Consider the following 21,685-nt stretch of genomic DNA (forward strand, 5'->3'; position numbering starts at 1 on the left):
CCTTGCAGTCACCGGGCCCCCCCCCCCCCCATTTTACTTACCTGAGCCCTGAATCTCCGTGGGTGCGATCCCGCATTGCTTTCCCCCAGTCGGCTCTTCATTGGATGATTGATAGCAGCGCAGCCATTGGCTCCCACTGCCGTCAATCACATCCAATGATGCGGCCCCCGGGGGAGGAGCCGAGTCATACACTTGGCGCCCGCAAGTTACCCCCCTTTGGCAGAGCACTTCCCAGTGGGGGTTAGCTCTTGTGGGGAGGAGCCGCAAGAGCTGCCGTGGGACCCCAGAAGAGGATGATCGGGGGCACTCTGTGCAAAACAACCTGCACAGTGGAGGTAAGTACGATATGTTCGTTTGTTTTTTTTTTTTAAATAATCTGCGAACCTTTACAACCCCAATCAAGAATGGATTCCGGAAGATGTGTATAAATTGCACCTGTCGACATGAATAAAATGCTAGCACATTACTTTACATCTTCCACAGCTCATTGGCAATAATGGCCAATTCTTGGATTTGGTCTGTTATAAGATTGTATGGTTCCTAGCTCAACTTCAGGAATTGAGGTCCAAGTACAAATACAGATGTGAAGGGGAAAAGGGAAAACAAAACAACCTAAAGGCTGAATATAGCCATATACCATCAGGTCATCAACCCAAAATAACAACAGTATACAGAAAAAAATAGGGGTGTTCAAGGATAGCCTACTGGTAATAAAAAACATAACTCACAACCATGTTAAAAATACCTTACCTTATAATATTTTTAACTTGGCTGTGAGATATGGTTTAATAAGCATCCTTGAACACCCCTTATATTCTTTTCTGTATATTATTTAAATAAATGGACCCCTCAAGTTTCAAAGATCCAAAGCCTCCTCCTAATTTACTCTCTATTTCAATGGGACGAAGGTACAACTCATAACATCTTTTTTACATACATGGCACTCTTTATAAAGATCCAGATGCAAAGCACATGGCAATGCATGCCGGAACCTCTGCCTTATTAATGGCAACTGTTTAGAAGGCTTGAGCTAATCATAGGTTTACTGTAAAACTCTCAGCCCTTTGAATGATCAACTGCTATTAGGGAGATCAGGTTTTCATGCGCTTGGGTTTCCATTTCGTCCATTGTCTGTAGCAATGCACAGACATCCAAATGTGACTTTCCATACATGTACGATCCGCCGCCAAACAATATAATGAGAGAATGTGCAAGAACAACGTACTGAAAGATTGCTGTACAAAGCTTAGGAGTGATTAAGCTTAATGAAAGGCAAAAGTAATCGGTAAAGAAATTTAATTCTGGCTGATTCGTTTGCCGTAATTGGCTAGTCTTGGCTGCGAAGGGTCTACAGACGGACAAAGAATCCCTGATCCAACCATAAATGTTCCAGGTCAAGGCACTGTGTCTGACACAGTGCCTCGATGTTAGACCTGCAGCTTACCAGGTCCAAGTAAACTAGAGGTGGAGCGCACGCCAGCCTCCCCAGCAAGGACTCATCTCTACTCAACCTAAGCCATATAGCCTCAGTGCCGGGACGTGGGCACCACCCCAAGTAAGGAGCCACTCGGCATTGTGTGTGTTTTTTAAACTTTTATTAATTGATATCATGCTATGGCTGTATTTCTCTTCTTTTACCATGCTCTATGACGCTTAGTTAAGCTGAACCAAAGGAACTCCATGTGTTGCAGTCTGTCCATGGTGACACTAAGCTTTATTTGACCTCTTTTCTAACGAAAAAGGTCAACTACTTCTGGTAAGGTGCCATCCTTATATGCACTATTGTGGTGTCTTCAATTGGTGAAGGTGGAAATCCTTCCTGTCTTTGCACAGTGTGAATTGGAAGAATATTTGAACACTATCAACACAGTTTTTCTTGCATTTATGGACACTTTGCTTAATTACTGTCATATTTTTTCAAACGGACTTATCACTTTGTTTTTTGCACGTGATTATTTTGTTTTATTTTGCGGATTACTGGTAAACCATTCGTTTGGGTGGATGCTAGTTACTGCATTGGTTTGGCATTTATTTTTTGATTATATTTTCACTATATATTATTTGCACTTATGTTAATTAGCGCCCCCTGTTTTTGCTATTTTGTATCCATTCAGTTTACTGAATTTTGGGGAGCAGCTCATAACACCTTAATTAATTATATAAAAATATTTATTGATTTATTATTGGCGCGAGATCCTTACCTACAATATTTATTATAGCAAAAAGTAAAAATTATTGAATTATTTTCAAAATTCTCACTTACTCACACATTTTTGTTTATAGAGCAAAAAAAAAAAACCTCAGAGGTGATCAAATACCACCAAAAGAAAGCTCTATTTGTGGGGGAAAAAAAGGACGTAAATTTTGTTTGGGAGCCACGTCGTACGACCGCGCAATTGTTAAAGCGACGCAGTGCCGAATCCCAAAAAGTGGCAAGGTCCTTTAGCTGCAAAATGGTCCGGGGCTTAAGTGGTTAATAAAGCATCTTGTGTTTTCTGGTGTAGTACTTCTTTAAATAGATGTATAGTCCTATACCACCTGAAAGAACTCTGTACTGCCATCTAATGGTTACACCTGGTACTGAATTATTTTCAAGAAATTACTAGTATCTTTGTGACAACTTTATTGACATAGTGGGATTTTAAATCCACTCCCAGCATTCCAGTGTGTGACTCTCCTGTTAACTGCACAGACCACAGTGTAAGTGTTATGTACATAATAAAGTTTTTTTCTCACACTAATAAGACCCCGAGCCGCCAACAACAAATGCATCCATAACTTTTACATGCTTAGGTTTATTAGTTGCCAATTACTCACCGACATAGCTCCATGGTCATTGTTGTTACTCTGGAGGGAATGCAGCATAGCGGTTAAAAGACAAAAAGAGGGAGATGTTAATTGCAAAGAAAATATTAGTGGCAGACACTAGGGAGAAGTATGTTAGAATTACATGTAGTTAGAAAAGCACAGAAATGATAAATGCATTAGTCAATGAAGTAATTAGCGTGTTGCCCAGCAGGGCATGTTGGGAGTTGCTGTTGCGACAGACAGGCCAGCAGCACCCATTATAATATGAATATGAATATTGAAGGCTAAAGTGGTTTTAAACCCCAAAGCAAAAATGCAATATATTGCAATTTCCAAATTCTTATGCCACGTACACATGACCGTTTTTTTATGACGAGAAAAATTCCATTTTTTAAATTGGTCGTGAAAAACGGTCGTGTGTATGCTCCACAGCATTTTTCTCGTTCTTTTTCACGCTGTTAAAAAACGGTCGTGTGTGCGCTTTAACGAGGGGGAAAAAACGTGCATGCTCAGAAGCAAGTTATGAGACGGGGAAATTAGCAAAAGCAGCCCAAAGGGTGGCGCCGTTCAAATGGAACTTACCCTTTATAGTGCCATCGTACGTGTTGTACGTCACTGCGCTTTGCCCGAGCATTTTTTTCACGAACGTGTGTATGCAAGGCGGGCTTGAGAGGAATCACAACAAATTACGTCGAGAAAAACATAGGCCCAGATTCTCAAAAGAGATACGACGGCGCATCTCCAGATACGCCGTCGTATCTATGCGACCGATTCTTAGAGTCAGTTACGCATAGATATTCATTAGATCCGACAGGCGTAAGTCTCTTACGCCGTCGGATGTTAAATGCAATTTTTTTTTTGCCCGCTAGGTGGCGCTTCCGTCGATTTCCTTGTCGAGTATGCAAATTAGCTAGATACGCAAATTCCCGAACGTACGCGCGGCCGACGCAGTGACGTTTACGTTAGGCTTTTCCCGGCGTAAAGTTGCCCCTGGGTCTATGCAGCCAATGGTAAGTATGGCCGTCGTCACTTTAAGTTTCTGCATAGGATCTACTATACGCCAGCCAGGCTGTTGACTATTTACCCATCGGTGCCGGCTGGGTGCTGGAGGTGCACCTTTGCTCCTGCAGCGGCGGAACATGTGTTTTGGAGCTGCCCTCGGATCAAGCAGTTTTGGTCGGAGGTCACCTCTTGTATCTCAGCAGTTTTGTTGACCCCTGTTCCGATGACGATTACAGTATGTTTACTGGGATTAGTGGAGGAGGTGGTGCCATCCAGGGCTCATCGGACACTGCTAAACATCCTTTTATTTTACGGAAGGAAAGCCATCCTGTTAAAATGGCGCAAACCGGAGGCACCTGAATTGCGCTTTTGGAAGGGCCTGGTTAATTCAATGATGCCGTATTATAAGGCGACTTACCTTTCCAGGGGTTGTGGGAAAAAATTTGACAAGGTGTGGCAGGCTTGGTATAACTCTGACCTGACTGTTGGTTAAGGCCTGATGGCGGATATGGGTCTCCTCATAAATTTCAACATTTCAGATACTGGGTAAAATCGGGTGATGTGGGGTGAAGTGTTTGAATCCTGGAGAGGAGTGGGAGGCGGAACACCTGACAATCTTCCGGTGGTCTCATGGGAGGGAGAGTGGGAGCTGAGCAAAAAAGGTGGTGGGGGGGGGGGGGGTTAGGGTGTTATGTTAACTTAATGGTGGGGTGTGTAAGTAGGCCATGTTGGCCTTTCACCGGCCCAGTGTTGTGCTGGGGCGGCTGCCTTTTTATTTTTTGTTGATGGTTTTTTGTGTTATATAAACTGTCAAAATCAATAAAAAGAATTTTACAAAAAAAAAAAAGTATGGCCGTCGTTCCCGCGACGAAAATTTTAAAATTTACGTCGTTTGCGTAAGTCGTCCGTGAATGGGGCTGGACGTCATTTACGTTCACGACGAAACCAATGACGTCTGTGTGACGTCATTTGGAGCAATGCACACAGGGATATTTTAGGGACGGCGCATGCGCAGTTCATTCGGCGCAGGGACGCGCTTCATTTAAATGAAACACGCCCCCTACCCACCAAATTTAAATTCCGCTGGGTGATTTACGCTACGCCGCCGCAACTTTACAGGCAAGTGCTTTGTGAATAAAGCACTTGCCTGAAAAACCTGCGGCGGCGTAACGTAAATGAGATACGTTACGCCCGCACAGAGATACGCCGATCTCTGTGAATATGCCCCATAGTTTTTTTTGCATGACATGAATAACGGTCATGTGTATGCGACATTAGGTATGGTGGCTGCATTTGTTTTATTTTTTTAGGCCTTTTTTTTTTTCTTCACCTGGTGGTCTGACCAGAAACACACTTCTTGTCTTAAACCTTGTACACACGAATGATCATGCTAATCTCATATCGAAAATAAAAAGATTGCTAAAATTAGGAAAATTCTCGTACGACAGAAAATTCGGAAGTGATGTGTTGTAGCGTATTTGTATTGTATTTTCTGACAAAAAACTGTACTGATTAAATGAAAATCGTACAATCTGTTATCATACGAGAATTTTGTTTTGTGTTTGTCCCTTTGGATAATTTTGGATGAACTGTCATGATCAGCTCTCAAAAGCTGTGTACAGATTATCATACAATCGCTTCGAAAGCAGTGATTTTCGCCCGATTTCATCCAATTTTATGATCATGTGTACTAGCTCTAATGCCGCGTACACACGATAATTTTTCGTCATGAAAAAAAACTTCGTTTTATTAGCATGTCCAAAAAACAAAGTTTTTCCAACTTCATCATTAAAAACGACGTTGCCCACACACCATCGTTTTTAAAAAATGATGAAAAAAGCGCGGTGACGTACGACGGCACTCTAAAGGGGAAGTTCTATTCGCCTTTGGGCTGATTTAGCCGATTCCTTGTTAGTAAAAGACGATTCACGCTTTTCTGTCTGTTACAGCGTGATGAATGTGCTTACTTCATTATGAACGGTAGTTTTACCTGAACGAGCGCTCCCATCTCATAACTTGCTTCTGAGCATGCGCAGGTTTAAAACGTTGTTTTAGCCCACACACGATCATTTTTTACAACCCGAAAAACGACGATAAGAAATGCAAAATGTTCAAATTTTGTTTTGTCGTTTTTCAGAAGCGGAAAAACGATGTGAAGCCCACACACGATCATTTTAAATGACGTTTTTAAAAACGTAGTTTTTTTCATGCCGAAAAATGATCGTGTGTACGCGGCATAAGGCCAAGTTCACACCTATGCGTTTTGCAGTGCGTTGGCAGACTTGCAGAAATGCACTACAGTCCATTTAACATTAGTTCCTATGGGTCACGTCCACATCTATGCAGTTTTCACGGGGGGACTTTTTTTTATGCGCAACATGGTTCCTTTTTGCCTCCATACACTTCAATGGAATCATATATGAAATGCATGTAAATGTGTTTTGCTGCCATTCCCTGCATAGCAACAGATGACTCCTCCTTGGAACATTAACCACTTCAGCCCCGGAGGATTTGGCTGCCCAATGACCAGGCCATTTTTTGTGTCACTTTAACTGACAATTGCGCGGTCATGCCACGTGGCTCCCAAACAAAATTGGTTGTTATTTTTTTGCGCTATAAACAAAAAAAGCAACAATTTTGAAAAAAAAGCAATATTGTTTACTTTTTGCTATAATAAATATGCCCAAAAAAGATATAAAAAAACATTCTCAGTTTAGGCCGATATGTATTCTTCTACATATTTTTGGTAAAAAAAAAAAAACATAATAGGCGTATATTGATTGGTTTTCAAAAAAGTTTTCAAAAAAGTTATAGCGTCTACAAAATAAGGGGTAGTTTTATGGCATTTTTTATATTTTTTTATTAGTAATGGTGGCGATCAGCGATTTTTATCGTGACTGCGACATTAGGGTGGACACATCGGACACTTTTGACGCTATTTTGGGATCATTGTCATTTATACAGCGATCAGTGCTATAAAAATGCACTGATTACTGTGTGAATGACACTGGCAGGGAAGGGGTTAACCACTAGGGGGCGAGGAAAGGGTTAAGTGTGTCCTAGGGAGTGATTCTAACTGTGTGGGGATGGGATACCAGTGACACAACAGTGATCACTGCTCCCGATGACAGGGAGTAGTAGATCAGTGTCCTGTCACAAGGCAGAACAGGGAAATGCCTTGTTTACACAGGCATCTCCCTGTTCTGCAGCTCCGTGACACAACCGCGGGACACCGGCAGACAGAGTGCAGTGTACGTTGCTTTGCGCATCCTTGCCATTCTGCCGACGTATATGTACTGGCGGCGGTCGTCAAGTGGTTAACACATCTCAAAAATGCAAAATGCATCAAAAACATGCATGAAAAATGCAGAACATGCCAGAAAATAGGCCTCAAAAGCGCATTAACTGCAAATGCATAGATGCGAACCTAGCCTTAGGGTATCTCCACTCTGTGGAGGAGCAACGTAGACACCTTTGGACAGCAGCATTGTCAATCTGGGGAGAAGGTAGTGCTGGATGCTTTAGCAGATTTCGATAGACTTAAAGCGGATCTCCCACGCCAAAAACATTTTTTTCTTAATGCCTAAACGGTTAATGCCCCTAATTTGCTGAACTCACGTTTTCTGTCTCCCGCGGCCGCTCCACTGCCATCCTGTGTTAAATATAAACTTATATTCCTCCTTCCGTTTTGGTTCCATTTTAACTGTGGGCATAAGCCCACAGGCCTGCACTACCTTCTTCCGGTGGATGCTGATGTCCCAGCATCCACAGCTCGATCTCGCGCATGCGCACGAGCAACGGGGAGCAGCGGCTTTCGAAATAGCGCGAGATGTGAGAACATGGCTGCGCAGTGAACACAGGGAGCTATAGAGAGAAGAACCCAGAGCGCGCTGCATCTAACAGGAAGTGATGCAATGCCCGGAAAACTCCTGCATACATGCAGACCGGAAGGTACAGTAATGTACAGGTACTGTACACATTTAGCTAAAAAAAATAACCGTTTTTAGCATAATGTTATTAAGCAAATGATGTAATTAGGGTGGAGATCCGCTTTAACAAATTAAATCAGAACGCCATTTAACACTGTATGCTGTTTGCACATTCCAGGTGCATTTTGCATTTTTCAATACACATTTTTGATCCATTGAAGCCTATGGAAGCAAAAACCAGAAAAAAGTCCCTGGCCCTTTCCATAAAATGCATAGATCTGAACTACATCCATAGGAAACCATGTTAAATGGACTGTAGTGTGTTTCTGCAAAACTGAAAACCACTAAAAAATGCATGGGTGTGAACCAGGCCTTAAGCCAGTGGTTCTTAACCTGTCTAGTGCTGTGACCCCTTGATAAATGTCCCAAGTTGTGGGGACCCCTAACAGTAAAATTATTTTCCTATTGTGGGTTGTCGGCAAGACAAGACCTAACCAATGGACATTTAGCGCTCCCTGAGTCCCTTCCACTCAGTATTAAAACCCCTTATAGTACATTTTAGGATGTACCACTCTCTCTCTCTCTCTCCCTTTGTTCCTCTTTTATTTCCCCTTTATCTGTCTCTATCCTAATTTCTTGTTTGTTATCCCCATCCCTCTCTAGATGTCTTTCTTGTTCTTTCTCTTATTCTTTCTCTCCCTTTTTCTTTGTTCCTCCCCTTCTCTTCCTCTCCCTTCCATGTAGTCTCTATTTTTATTCCTTCTCTTACTCCCTGGCGGGGAGTTGGGATCAGTGGCAATGCTGGCGGGAAGTTGGGATTAGTGGCAGTGCTCGCGGGGAGTTGGGATCAGCCAACTTAGGTGCTCTTGATCAAGGTCATCTGCTGATCTGAGAACTGTAGTGGGGACTTTTAAGGGCAACTCTAATCACAGGTAGTGTTACTCAATGTGTCTCCGACTTTGTGGTTTCTCGTAGCAGTGACACCTATGTTGAAATCAGCAGATAGGGTCTCCTCCAGCCCCTCCCACTTCACATTCCTCACCAGTCAGCTGACCTCTAGTCCCTGCCCCCCAGCTATGCTGTGAACTGAAGAGGCGGCTGTGAAGAGGCTGAGTGGGCGGCCGCGGGCTTCAGGAACAGCCCAGGTCCTCATTTGACCCCCAAGAGGGTCCCGACCCCCATGTTGAGAACCACTGCCTTAAGCAGTTATAGCAAAAAAAATATCATATTGGGATAAAGGTTTTATATAAAAGATTAAAAGCTGACCATTGTAACCGCCCCCTTTGCTGGACAGCTTTGTCTGCTAAAGGAAATTGAAATGGAACAGACTTACTAGCCAGATTACTACAGTAAAACCTTGGTTTGAGAGTAACTTGGTTTGAGAGCGTTTTGCAAGACAAGCAAAATGTTTTAATAAATTTTGCCTTGATATACAAGCGATGTCTTGATATAAGAGTAGCGTCATGTCACAACTGAGTATAAAAGAGAAGAGAGGAGCCTCTAAGTGTAGCAATATGGTTACATTTAATGAAGGTACAACATTTAGCAACTTATTGCTACACTTAGAGGTGCTTCTCTTCTCTTTTATACCCTGTAACAAAAATGCTTTGATATACAAGTGCTTTGTAATACAAGCATGTTTCTGGAATGAATTATGCTCGCAAACCAAGGTTTTATTGTGCATGAAAAAAAAGGCTAAAAGAAAAAGAAAACGAATGTAGCTGCCAACCATTAGAATTGGTAAGCTGCAATGTAATACATTTTTGTTTTTTGGGTTTAATACCGCTTTAAACATTTGAACACATTTTCAACACAATACTGTTAAGGCCCGTACACACGATTTGATATTCCGACAACAATCGTCCGATAGATGTGTTTCGTCGGATAATCCGACCGTCTGTATGCTCCAATTGTTGTCTGAATTTCCGACAACAGATGTTGGATAGCCATGTTCTCAAATTGTCCGACAACAAATGTGTTCTGTCAGATTATCCGATCGCGCATGCTCCGAACCAATGTTAACCATCAGACAACATTAGCAGAAGTTTCCCAAAGGGTGGCGCTAAAGAGCAGAAAAAACACATAGTTTTGTGAAGGTTGGCTGACAACACCCTTCGGACAAAAATCCACAGATTTGTCCGATGGAAGTCCGATCGTGTGTACGAGGCTTTAGATTAGCAGCTACTGCATGTGATTATTACTATGGTCCCACAAACCTCTGCCCCAATCCACACACACTGGTAGGTGAACTCGCCTTGGGCAAAGTGCATGGTTGCATACAGGGGCGGACTGACAACTCATGGGGCCCCCGGGCAATAGAAGATTATGGGGCCCCCGGACTTACAGATGGCCACCATGCCAGGAGGCAGTGCAGAGGTTGGGTAGCTAAAATCTCAGTATTTTCATATTAAAAGCATGTCCGTATCGGACATATCAGGGACAGATGTAAAAAACACATACTGTCCCTGGTTTTACTGAGCCTGGCAACCCTGATGGGGCCCCCTAGTGGCATTGGGGCCCTCGGGCAGTGCCCTAATGCTCGAATGGTCAGTCTGCCCCTGGTTGCATAACTTGTTAACGAAATTAGATGGTAAGAACTTCTATTACGCAAGTGCTGATATGAATATATGAACATATGAAAAATCAAACTTATTACTGTAGTCTATGTAAGGTCTTTCAAATCGAATCTATCGTGGAAGGAATGGCGTGATATCTTTTGCTGTCTTTTTCATTCTGCAAATACGGGACTTAATAAGCACTATAATGCCGGCAGAGCCATGTTCTTTACACCAAAATCGTACACATTTCACCGAGTTTACCAAGCTGTGGGGTAATGTAGATCAGAATAGAATTTGTTCATACAAGGTCCACTGTACTAAATAACACATCTCTAGACAGACCTTGTAACAAGGCTTGCTCTGTTCTCTAGGCACTGGGGTACAAATGAATAGTGCCGATGAACTGCCAACTGTCACTGATTTGCAGAGACAGTGCCAATTTTTAATTGTCCCTGGAAATTCTCTCTCTCCGCACTCGCTATTATCTGATTTGTTAAGTTATTGGTCAGCAGTGCAGAATTCATTCTTTTTATTCTGTGTGACGTACTCAGACACAAGCAACGTGATTAACACACTGCAAGGTGTAACATGCAAATTTTCTCTATAAAAACTCACAGAAAAAGAGTGCCCCTCATAGTGTAGTAGGTAAAATAATGTATTCATTTAAAATACAAAGCAAATATTGCACTCACATTTTGTTGTGCCTGTATGCCGGCACCAAGCTTCTCCAGCCGTGTATGCAAATATATGGAAGAAAAAGCGCTTTTCTCCCGGGCCATTCTGCTTCCTGATGACGAAACATAATTTGCGAAACGCATAGAGGCTGCTAATACCCACGGGACAACACGCCAATCATAAGAAAGGCCCGGGGAAATACGAGAGAGGAACGCTTTTTCTTCCATATATTTAATAAATTATTTTACCTACTACACTATGAGGGGCACTCTTTTTCTGTGAGCTTTTATAGAGAAAGAGAGATCATACCATTATATCCGAGACATTTTGACAGTTGTGGTGACGCATAATAGGAGTGGTTATCCTGGGAATGAACCAAAGGCATTTTTTGAATAGGATCCGGTGAGTGGGCATTTTTAACGGTGGTGGGACGATCACGGAAGTGGTGAAATCACGTTGCCTTTGAACACCCCACAGGAGGAATACTTATTGTCTAGGAGCACTTGGCTATCACATTGGGATTCTTATATTAAAGGGAAGAGGATCCATATAGAAATCCTTCCCCACATTCAATTTTTTTTATTTTGTTATTATATACAGTACAGACCAAAAGTTTGGACACCCCTTCTCATTCAAAGAGTTTTCTTTATTTTCAGGACTATGAAAATTGTAGATTCACACTGAAGGCATCAAAACTATGAATTAACACATGTGGAATTATACATAACAAAAAAGTGTGAAACAACTGAAAATATATTTCATATTCTAGGTTCTTCAAAGTAGCCACCTTTTGCTTTTATTACTGCTTGGCACACTCTTGGCATTCTCTTGATGAGCTTCAAGAGGTAGTCACCTGGCGCAGCACCCCATCACTCTCCTTCTTGGTCAAATAGCCCTTACACAGCCTGGAGGTGTGTTTGGGGTCATTGTCCTGTTGAAAAATAAATGATGGTCCAACTAAACGCAAGCCGGATGGAATAGCATGCCGCTGCAAGATGCTGTGGTAGCCATGCTGGTTCAGTATGCCTTCAATTATGCCTTCAATTTTGAATAAATCCCTAACAGTGTCACCAGCAAAGCACCCCCACACCATCACACCTCCTCCTCCATGCTTCACGGTGGGAACCAGGCATGTAGAGTCCATCCGTTCACCTTTTCTGCGTCGCACAAAGACACAGGGGGTTGGAACCAAAGATCTCAAGTTTGGACTCATCAGACCAAAGCACAGATTTCCACTGGTCTAATGTCCATTCCTTGTGTTCTTTAGCCCAAACAAGTCTCTTCTGCTTGTTGCCTTTCTTTAGCAGTGGTTTCCTAGCAGATATTCTACCATGAAGGCCTGATTCACACAGTCTCCTCTTACCAGTTCTAGAGATGCGTCTGCTGCAAAAGGTTGCTACTTTGAAGAACCTAGAATATGAAATATATTTTCAGTTGTTTCACACTTTTATGTATAATTCCACGTGTTCATTCATAGTTTTGATGCCTTCAGTGTGAATCTACAATTTTCATAGTCATGAAAATAAAGAAAACTCTTTGAATGAGAAGGGGTGTCCAAACTTTTGGTCTGTACTGTATATATTTTCTTTGTAGTTCTGTGACACGATATTCTTTGTGAACCAGTAGCAGGGTAGCGCGCGCTTTCATAGATGTAAAGAGCACTATTTGGATATATTAACAGGTGCATGGTATATTTATGATTTTTTTATATAGATTTATGGTGGATTGTCATTTAAAAGTATAACGTGTGGTGGAATAAATAGCACAAGGTGATATTTATAGGTGTCTATAACCGCAATTATTGCACATGATTAGGTGGATGTAGGTCACCCACCAGGGTAGCGCAATCCATATATTATATCAATTACACTTTGGGTGAGCCACCATAGAGTGACTTGCACATTTTTTTGATTGCAACAAACCATCCAACATAGAACACATTTTTTTTTTTTTCCATTTGCGCCAGTAACATCCGTCCCATATAATATGTTTGTTTGTTTTACAATCACTTTAAGCAGAAGGAAACCTCTATTGGGGCAGGGTAATATGAGATGCAGCCTGGGCTCCCAGAACTACATAGTCCCCATAGTGCCCAGTCACTGTAACTTCCTCCCTGCATAATGGCATACATCAATAAACTTTCACACAGAACTATCCAGTAGTTCTATCATGCAAAGAAATGACAAGGCTGGAAGTGGGGCTGTCTTTAATTCTCATTTGTATGGTAAGTCCACTTGGGAAGGGCAAAAATAAACACAGCTGCCCACGTTAAAAGAAGTGGAAAGACTTGAGAGGGCATCAGATGATACTGGTGGGGCAGCATAGGATGGAATGTGCATTGACCCAATGTGGACACATACTGTATTGTGCACAATGATACAGCTCATTTTATTAGCACAAGCCATTTTAAAAATATAAGCTCATCACTGAGGCCTAAGGAATTACATATGTTGTGAATGCACACAACAGTAAATATGCTTTTATTATTTTCCCCCGTTAATACATCAAAGTCAGATTACAAGTAAATACATTGCTGTACAAGCATTAGTGGGCATTATTTTCTGCCCGCCTTTACCTAAAAAAGATTACTGGAAAGAAAACTAATGAACAGTAATCTTTAGCTCAATGTAAAAAATATTCTTATAGAAAGTCATATGCCGTCACTGACCGGATTACCGCTCAGTTATTCTAAGAGGATCTGCATTAACCATTCTCCACCCTGAATGGAGGACATTTTTAAAGTCCATTCATTCTAAATGAAAAACAAAAGTATAAATGAGCTAACTAGGTATTGGGGGGGGGGGGGGGTGTTGGGGGGGTGTTGAGACGACACCAAACAATATAATGGAATTTGAAAAGATAGAAAAAGTTGTAACCAAATGTTTGACAAGCATTTTTTGTGAAGAAATATTATCTATACACTTTATTAATTATGTTAAAATTGCATATATATTATAGGGCTGCAGATTTGGGACATCACAACTATATGAGCATGTTGGGCATCCCATTCCAAAACCATGGAAATGAAGATACAGTTGACCCCCCCCCCCCCCACCCATTCATTTGCAGCCATAACAGCTTTGTCACTTCTGGGACATCTTTCACAATATTTTGGAGTGTTGCCTCGTACACACGACCAGTTTTCCTGCCATGACAGCTTTTGGCCATGTGTATCCTCGATGGCAGTTTTCCCGACAGGTAAAGTAATCCGGGGCCCTGGGGACCTCCGGGCCCTTTAATAAAAAGTAAAAAAACAAATAAAAAAAAATATATATAAAAAAAAAAAATGTTATAAAAAAAAAAGGGGGGGGGGGGGTTGCCATCTGGGACCCTGGGGACCTCTGGGCCCTTTAATAAAAACAAAAAAAAAATATATATATATATATATATATATATAAAATATATATATATATATATATATAAAATATATATATATAATTACTATTTTTTTTTTTTTTAAAGGTGGTTGCTATCCGGGGCCCTCCGGACTCCTTACAGGTGTACAGTCTGTACCTCCCTGATGGCGTAGGTAAAAAAAAGGGGGGGTTGCCATCCAGGCCCCTAGGAACCTCCGGGCCCCTTACAGGTGTACTGCCTGTACCTCCCTGATGGCGTAGGTAAAAAAAAAAGGGGGGTTGCCATCCGGGCCCCTTACAGGTGTACTGCCTGTACCCTCTGATGGCGCCCCTGTACGAGGTGATACTTGGACCCTATAAAGGTTGCACAGTCAGTCCAACTCCTCCAGGATGGCACATCAATACGTGTCATTGCTAGAAGGTTTTCCGTGTCTCCCAGCACAGTCTCAAGAGCATGGAGGAGATTCCAGGAGACAGGCAGTTACTCTAGGAGAGTTGGACAGAGCCGTAGAAGGTCCTTAACCCATCAGCAGGACCGGTATCTGCTCCTTTGTGCAAGGAGGAACAGGATGAGCACTGCCAGAGCCCTACAAAATGACCTCCAGCAGGCCACTGGTGTGAATGTCTCTGACCAAACAATCAGAAACAGACTTAATAGGGGTGGCCTGAGGGCCCGACGTCCTCTAGTGTGCTCTGTGCTCACTGCCGGACACTGTGGAACTCGATTTGAATTTTCTATTGGCAAGTCCGCCACTGGTGCCCCATGATTTTCACAGATGAGAGCAAGTTCACCCTGAGCATATATGACAGACGTGAAAGGGTCTGGAGAAGCAGCAGAGAACTTTATGCTGCCTGTAACATCGTTCAGAATAAACGGTTTGGTGGTGGGTCAGTGATGGTCTGCTGAGGCATATCCATGGAGGGACGCATAGATTTCTACAGGCTACACAATGGCACCCTGACTGCCATTAGGTATCGGGATAAAATCCTTGGACCCATTGCCAGACCCTACGCTGGTGCAGTGGGTCCTGGGTTCCTCCTGGTGCACGACAATGCCCGGCCTCATGTGGCAAAAGCATGCAGGCAGTTCCTTGAGGATGAAGATATTGATACCATTGAATGGCCCCCACGCTCACATGACCTAAATCCAAAAGAACACCTCTGGGACATTATGTTTTGGTCCATCCAGTGCCGCCAGGTTGCACCTCAGTCTGTTCAGGAGCTCAGTGATGCTCTGGTCCAGATCTGGGAGGAAATACCCCAGGACACTATCCGTCGTCTCATTAGGAGCATTCCCTGATGTTGTCAGGCATGCATACAAGCACTTGGGGGCCATACAAACTACTGAGGACCATTTTGAGTTGTTGCAATGAAATTTCAGAATGGACTAGCTTGCTGCATCATTTTTTTACTTTGATTTTCGGGGTGTCTTTGAATTCAGCCCTCTGTAGGTGGATAATTTTCATTTCCATCAAATGATGTGCCATCCTTTCATTCCTAACACATTACCCAGTCCATATCAGTATAGATATCCAGCATGAGATTTTTGCCCGTTGAGATCTGATATGTTTTCCTTTAATTTTTTGAGCGGTGTGTGTATATGAGGGGTGTCCATAAATGCTCCTCATATACATAAAGTTGTTAAACAACTTTAAAAACAAATTGTCCCTGAAAATTGTTAGTATTTAAGCATGATATAAAACTCCAACATAAACAGATGACCTAGAACTTTTAAAATGTTTAGAATGCATTTGTTTTTATATTGCATTTATTTTTTCCACTGCTGCACCTTTTGCGCTGACTTGCTTCAATTGTTTGGTTTTACTTCTCCTTCCCCAAGAGGTGGATAGATACTGGCCTCTCTAAAATGGCAGCCATAGTTTATAGTTTGCAGACATTTTCGGTCCACAAGTGTTCCACCCACGCTATCTCTAGTGTTTTCTTTTCCTCAAAGATGCTCATATGACAATAGGGAGCAACCGATGCCTAAACGTATGGAGAACAGCACTGTACCCTTCCTTAACTAACCTCCTGATCGTGTTTTGTAACCTGTCATATCTCACCCAAAATGTGGAAATCACTGCCTTAACCACTTCCCGCCCAAGGTACGTCATATGACATCCTTGATTTTCAGTGGGAATACCTGAATGATGCGTGCAGCTACAGGCATCATTCAGATATCATCTTTTAGACTGGCGATTCCCTTCACCGTAAGAATCATAATAGCGGCAGTTCAGCCACTGAATCATTCTTACAGGTGACAGGAGGGGACACCCCCCCCCCCCTTCTGCTGCCCTTCAGTGCTTCTCTGGGCTCTCCCATGCAATCGGGGACCCGGAGAAAGAATCCGCCGCCGCCAGATGAAGAGCATAGAGATGGTCACCAGTCAACTGTATGACTGTCGGAGGCCCGGGCGCAACGTTATGACATCTTGTCCGGGCCACGGTTGTAAACAAAGCCACGATCACGGCTGGAAAGTATCGGATCTGTCATTTTGTTTTTTGATCTGATGCTTTCCAGCCTGGAGGAGAGATGTGGGGTCTTATGTGCCTACACACCATCGGTTAATGAACCGATCGTGTCAGAACGCGGTGACGTAAAACACAACGACGTGCTGAAAAAAACGAAGTTCAATGCTTCCAAGAATGCGTCGACTTGATTCTGAGCATGCGTGGGTTTTTAACCGTTGCTTTTGCATACCAACGATCGGTTTTGACCTATAGGTTAGGCGTCCATCGGTTCAATTTTAAAGCAAGTTCCTATTTTTTTCACCGAAGGATAACTAACCGATGGGGCCCACACACGATCGGTTTGGACAGATGAAAACAGTCCTTCAGTCCGTTTTCATTGGTTTTGACCGATTGTGTGTACGCGGCCTTAGACACAAGATGACCCAAAACAAGTGTTTTTTCCACAGATTAGATGATCATTTAAAAAAAAAAAAATGCATGTTGGTGACATTATGTGGGCAGCTTAGATGCAGTACTTAGACGATGTACTTAGCGGCATCGCTCAAATTAATTATTTATCAGTCTACCGAGACTTGCTTGCTCCTCCAAAAGATGGATATAATTATGGAGAATATCTATGAATAAACATCCTATTTATCAAAATGTCTAATTATTCCTTGGGTATTCAGTCTTGGTGGAATTAAAATGTTATTTTCTCCACATGGATAAATAAATCTACTTGACTGTGTTGCCTCTTGATATATGGCCTCCAAAACTGGAATATCAACACTTTGCATACATTAAGATAAAACATTCTTCATGTATTTTTAGACTTATGGACAAGAACAATGGGAATCCTATTATGTCATAGTACAGTAACACTTGTTTTGGTTTAGTGAACATTTTCAAGGTGTAATACCATGTGAAATAACAAAATTAACATAAACATTACTTAAAGTGAAGTTAAAGCATTTTGTATATTAGATGTACACTGAAAAGTGATCAATTTAGTGTAAATATTCTTATGAGTTAGAAGTGAAACTGGACAGCAAAATATAGGTAATACCTTGTATTGGCTAGCTGAATAAATTCTGTAATGTGAGCTTCTGAGGCTTGACATGCCTGACTATATTGAAGGGGTTGGACTACAAAATATATTCAGTTGGTTAGTGAAGGGTATCGCCTATTATTTTACCTTCCTGCTACTATTCATAGCTTAAAGAGGAACTGCAGTCCAGTGTTAATTGTGGCAACTAAAACATTTTAGTCTACTACATGAATACTATTTTAGTCTACTAAAATACGACTAAAACTAAAACAATTACCGTATATACTCGAGTATAAGCCGACCCGAATATAAGCCGAGGCACCTAATTTTACCACAAAAAAATGAGAAAACGTATTGACTCGAGTATAAGCCTAGGGTGTCCATCTGCATGCCTCACTGTGCCTCACTGTGTCCATGTGCATGCCTCACTGTGCTCATGCCTCACTGTGTCTGTGCCTCACTGTGTCCATGCCTCACTGTGCCCATGACTACACTAAAGTTTAACATTGGAGTCTATGGAAGGGGTGCCCGGCTTTGAAAAATCGGTACTCCCCAGCTGTCGGTCCCCCAGACAGCAAACTTTGCACACTTGTAGAGGAGAAATGGAGCTGCATGTGTGCCAAGTTCTTTGATTTCATATACTGTTTTATTAGTTAGTTTAGACGTATTCTTTAATACTGCCCAAAATATGCATACATAATGCATTTGACACTAAAGTAATTATTAATGGAGTACCACCCAAAGAGACTCTGTCGTGAAAAAAAAAAACGGCTGCAGATAGAAGGTGCAGACACCGATTGTAGTAGTGCTGCTTTCAGAAGCATCCAAAATGATGGTGCCCAACCAAAGGCCTGTTGGTATATGACAGGGGTGTCAAACTGGCGGCCCTCCAGCTGTTGCAAAACTACAAGTCCCATGAGGCATTGCAAGGCTAACAGTTACAAGCATGACTCCCACAGGCAGAGGCATGATGGTACTTGTAGTTTCAGAACAGCTGGAGGGCCGCCAGTTTGACACCCCTGGTATATGATGACCCTTAAACCTCGGCAGTCTGTAGTGGGAACATTGATTAAGGTGGATTTCTACCAGCTTCATGTAACATGTTTTGAGTTTCATATTGTCTTCTGCAGCATATTCCCAGCTAAAAATCTAGCATGTACACCCTCTCTGACCCTCATTTCCACTATGAGGTCTGCAGTTTCTCACAGCTCTCTCTAGCATTTCATATATTGAACATTATATGGGGCCCTTTAGTGATGTCAGGGGTCACATTTGAGGCCCCCTTTAGCTCATGTCTTTGACAACCACTGATCTCAAACATTGCTGTTACAGCAAAATATTGGGCGGGTAAAGGTCCAAAACTTTTAGGTAGCATTGGACCAATAAGCCGCACCACTAAAATGAAGGTGAACTGGGCGGGCACGCTTTTGTATTAGGAATGCCATGCTTATCAGAACAGTCAGGGATTCTGAAGTTGTGGTACAGAGGCTGCTGCAGGTACCACTGGGTGCCCACACTTTGTACCGGTAGAAGTTTCTTTATTGGTTTTGCATGGCAATGTCTCTTTAAAGGAATGTTACATCCAAAACGCAAATGCACACTTGTTCAGAATAATTAGCTTACTATTCCAATAAGTACTTCTGATAATACTGTAATTATAATTTTATCATCGCAATGTCCCAGCTAGACCCTAGATATCTGTGGGCACTTGCTCTGTGCTAATTGCGCTGCCACCCACAGTCTAATTCTAAACTTCCATTTAGTCTTCCAAGTGGTGACACGTTCAAGATATGTTTGTGAGGTTCATAGCTATGTTCTGGCTGAATACACCCACTCCCATATGTTCCCATATAATAGTGTCATATGCTACGGCTAGGAAAGCTATAGTGAATATTAGGAGTTTTTTTACTAAGCTTTTTTTATATTTAAAGTGTAAAATAGGTGTACTCTTTAATTTCTTTACACTTGTAAATATAAAATATTTTGTATTAAAGGTCCATATACACGTTGCACTCTCAAAACACAGTCTAGATCAGTGATGGCGAACCTTGGCACTCCAGATGTTTTGGAACTACATTTCCCATGATGCTCATGCACTCTGTAGTGTAGTGGAGTATCATGGGAAACATAGTTCCAAAACATCTGGAGTGCCAAGGTTCGCCATCACTGGTCTAGATTCTCTACCCAATCTCTTAACTTTACTCAACTGAGTCGATGTGCACGCCTATGGCTCTTCAGGTTAAGTTCACACTTGTGGCTAAGCAGTTGCTGTCAGGTATTCAGGAGCTGATCCTGCTGCCATCAGAATACTTTTTAATTTATTGCTTTTGTTCATTTTCAGTGGGCTTAATGCTCCACAAGTGTGAGCCAAGCTTTAGCCTCACAGTTACGGCATAGCTGCATTGACCTGAATGGCCAAGGTTGACAGGCAGGGCTGTCTGTCAACTTGATTTGCTGCAATAAATTTGAAACAATGCCCCTTTTGGCTATATTATAGGTATTGGGTAGATGGATTGAGGGTGCTTAAAACTGCAGCTCATCCTCCTGTTTTTACCACCCCCAGGGCCACCCATGTGAAAGTGTCTTAATGTACAAATCAAAACACAAGTTACTTGGTACTGCATTGTTTTCAATGGGTCTGGTTCAATATATGCAGTGTTGACGTGGAAAACAGTTAGGGCTCATTTACACTTGCTTCAGCTTCAACACACATTAGGGCTATGAATTAAAGTATAGCCTCTAAAGTAAATATACATAAACGCTATAATGAGTAGTACCATCATCCAGGAGTTTTAGTATAGAGAGATTGGCCCGGATTCACAGAGAGTTGGGCGCACATTACGCCGCCGTATCGCAAATGCCGTACACCACGCCGACAGGCAAGCATGGAATTCAGGAAGCCAGTGCTCCCAACGCTGCATCGGCGTGGCGTAGGTTTCCAAGGCGCAGGCCGGCGTAGGTGGAAGTGGGCTTCACCCATGCAAACCCATGCAAATGAGGTGTGACCCCATGCAAATGATGCTTCGAGCGCCAGACAAGTACGTTTACCGAACTGCGCTGTGACGTGAACGCATCCCCATGCTCACAACCACGTCGGAACAACTGCCTAAGATACGCCGGATCACTGCGTACGCCATGAACGTAACCTACGCCCAGCCAGACACACGTCCAACGTAAAATACGCCGGCTTGTGTTCCCTGGTGCAGACCTTTGCATGTCTGCTGCTGGGTTACACCTCCTTTATGGGGCTTAAGTTTACGCCGGACATACAACTTACGCGCACCTCTCGTAGCCTGCGTCGGGCGCATGCAGGTTCGTGAATCGCCGTATTTCCCTCATTTACATATTTGAATTACTAATCAATGGGAGCGGCACCATGCTCCCAGCCTAAATGTGCGCCCACTCTACGCCGGCGTAAGCAAGATACGTCGGCGGGGTGTAGCCTGGTTTTAGGCACATCTCTGTTTGTGGGTCTTGCGCACAGATACGACGGCGCACATTTGCACTTACGTCGGCGTAACTTGTTATACGTCGGTGTAAGTGCTTTGTGAATCCGGGCCTAAGGTCCCCAAACGAAAGAGCCAAAAGTGAGGGGGGCACGATTGGACTATTGTGGTACTGGTGAAATTAAATGTCAAGTGTACAGATGAAAATATAAAATACAAAATAATTTTATTGGATACAGCATCAATAAGACACAATAAAGGAGTACAGGATTAAAATAGTGACGACCATATACAACACCGATATAATAATCCCGGAGGGGGGAAAATTAGTGGGTTGAGGGTCACGACAATCATCTTGATAAGTTTTGCGGCAAAAGCCGCTTCATCAGAAGCATGTCTAAAAAGACCCTGCA

At 42.5% G+C, this 21,685-nt stretch overlaps 1 protein-coding gene across 6 annotated transcripts in view; it reads right to left on the bottom strand.

Annotated features, from left to right (window-relative positions):
* Positions 1-21,685, bottom strand: part of EXOC6 (exocyst complex component 6) — a 369,989-nt gene that overhangs the window by 149,241 nt on the left and 199,063 nt on the right. For 3 of the 6 annotated variants that reach the window (XM_040361789.1, XM_040361788.1, XM_040361792.1), the window contains exon 19: positions 2,818-2,847. The exons of the other annotated variants lie outside the window; for them this stretch is intronic. In XM_040361789.1, the coding sequence (XP_040217723.1) occupies positions 2,818-2,847 (30 nt within the window). The remainder of the gene's footprint in view (positions 1-2,817; positions 2,848-21,685) is intronic. 6 annotated transcript variants of the gene reach the window in all.

Source organism: Rana temporaria, chromosome 8 (genome assembly GCF_905171775.1).
Source record: "Rana temporaria chromosome 8, aRanTem1.1, whole genome shotgun sequence".
In the NCBI taxonomy this organism is placed as follows: Eukaryota; Metazoa; Chordata; class Amphibia; order Anura; family Ranidae; genus Rana; species Rana temporaria.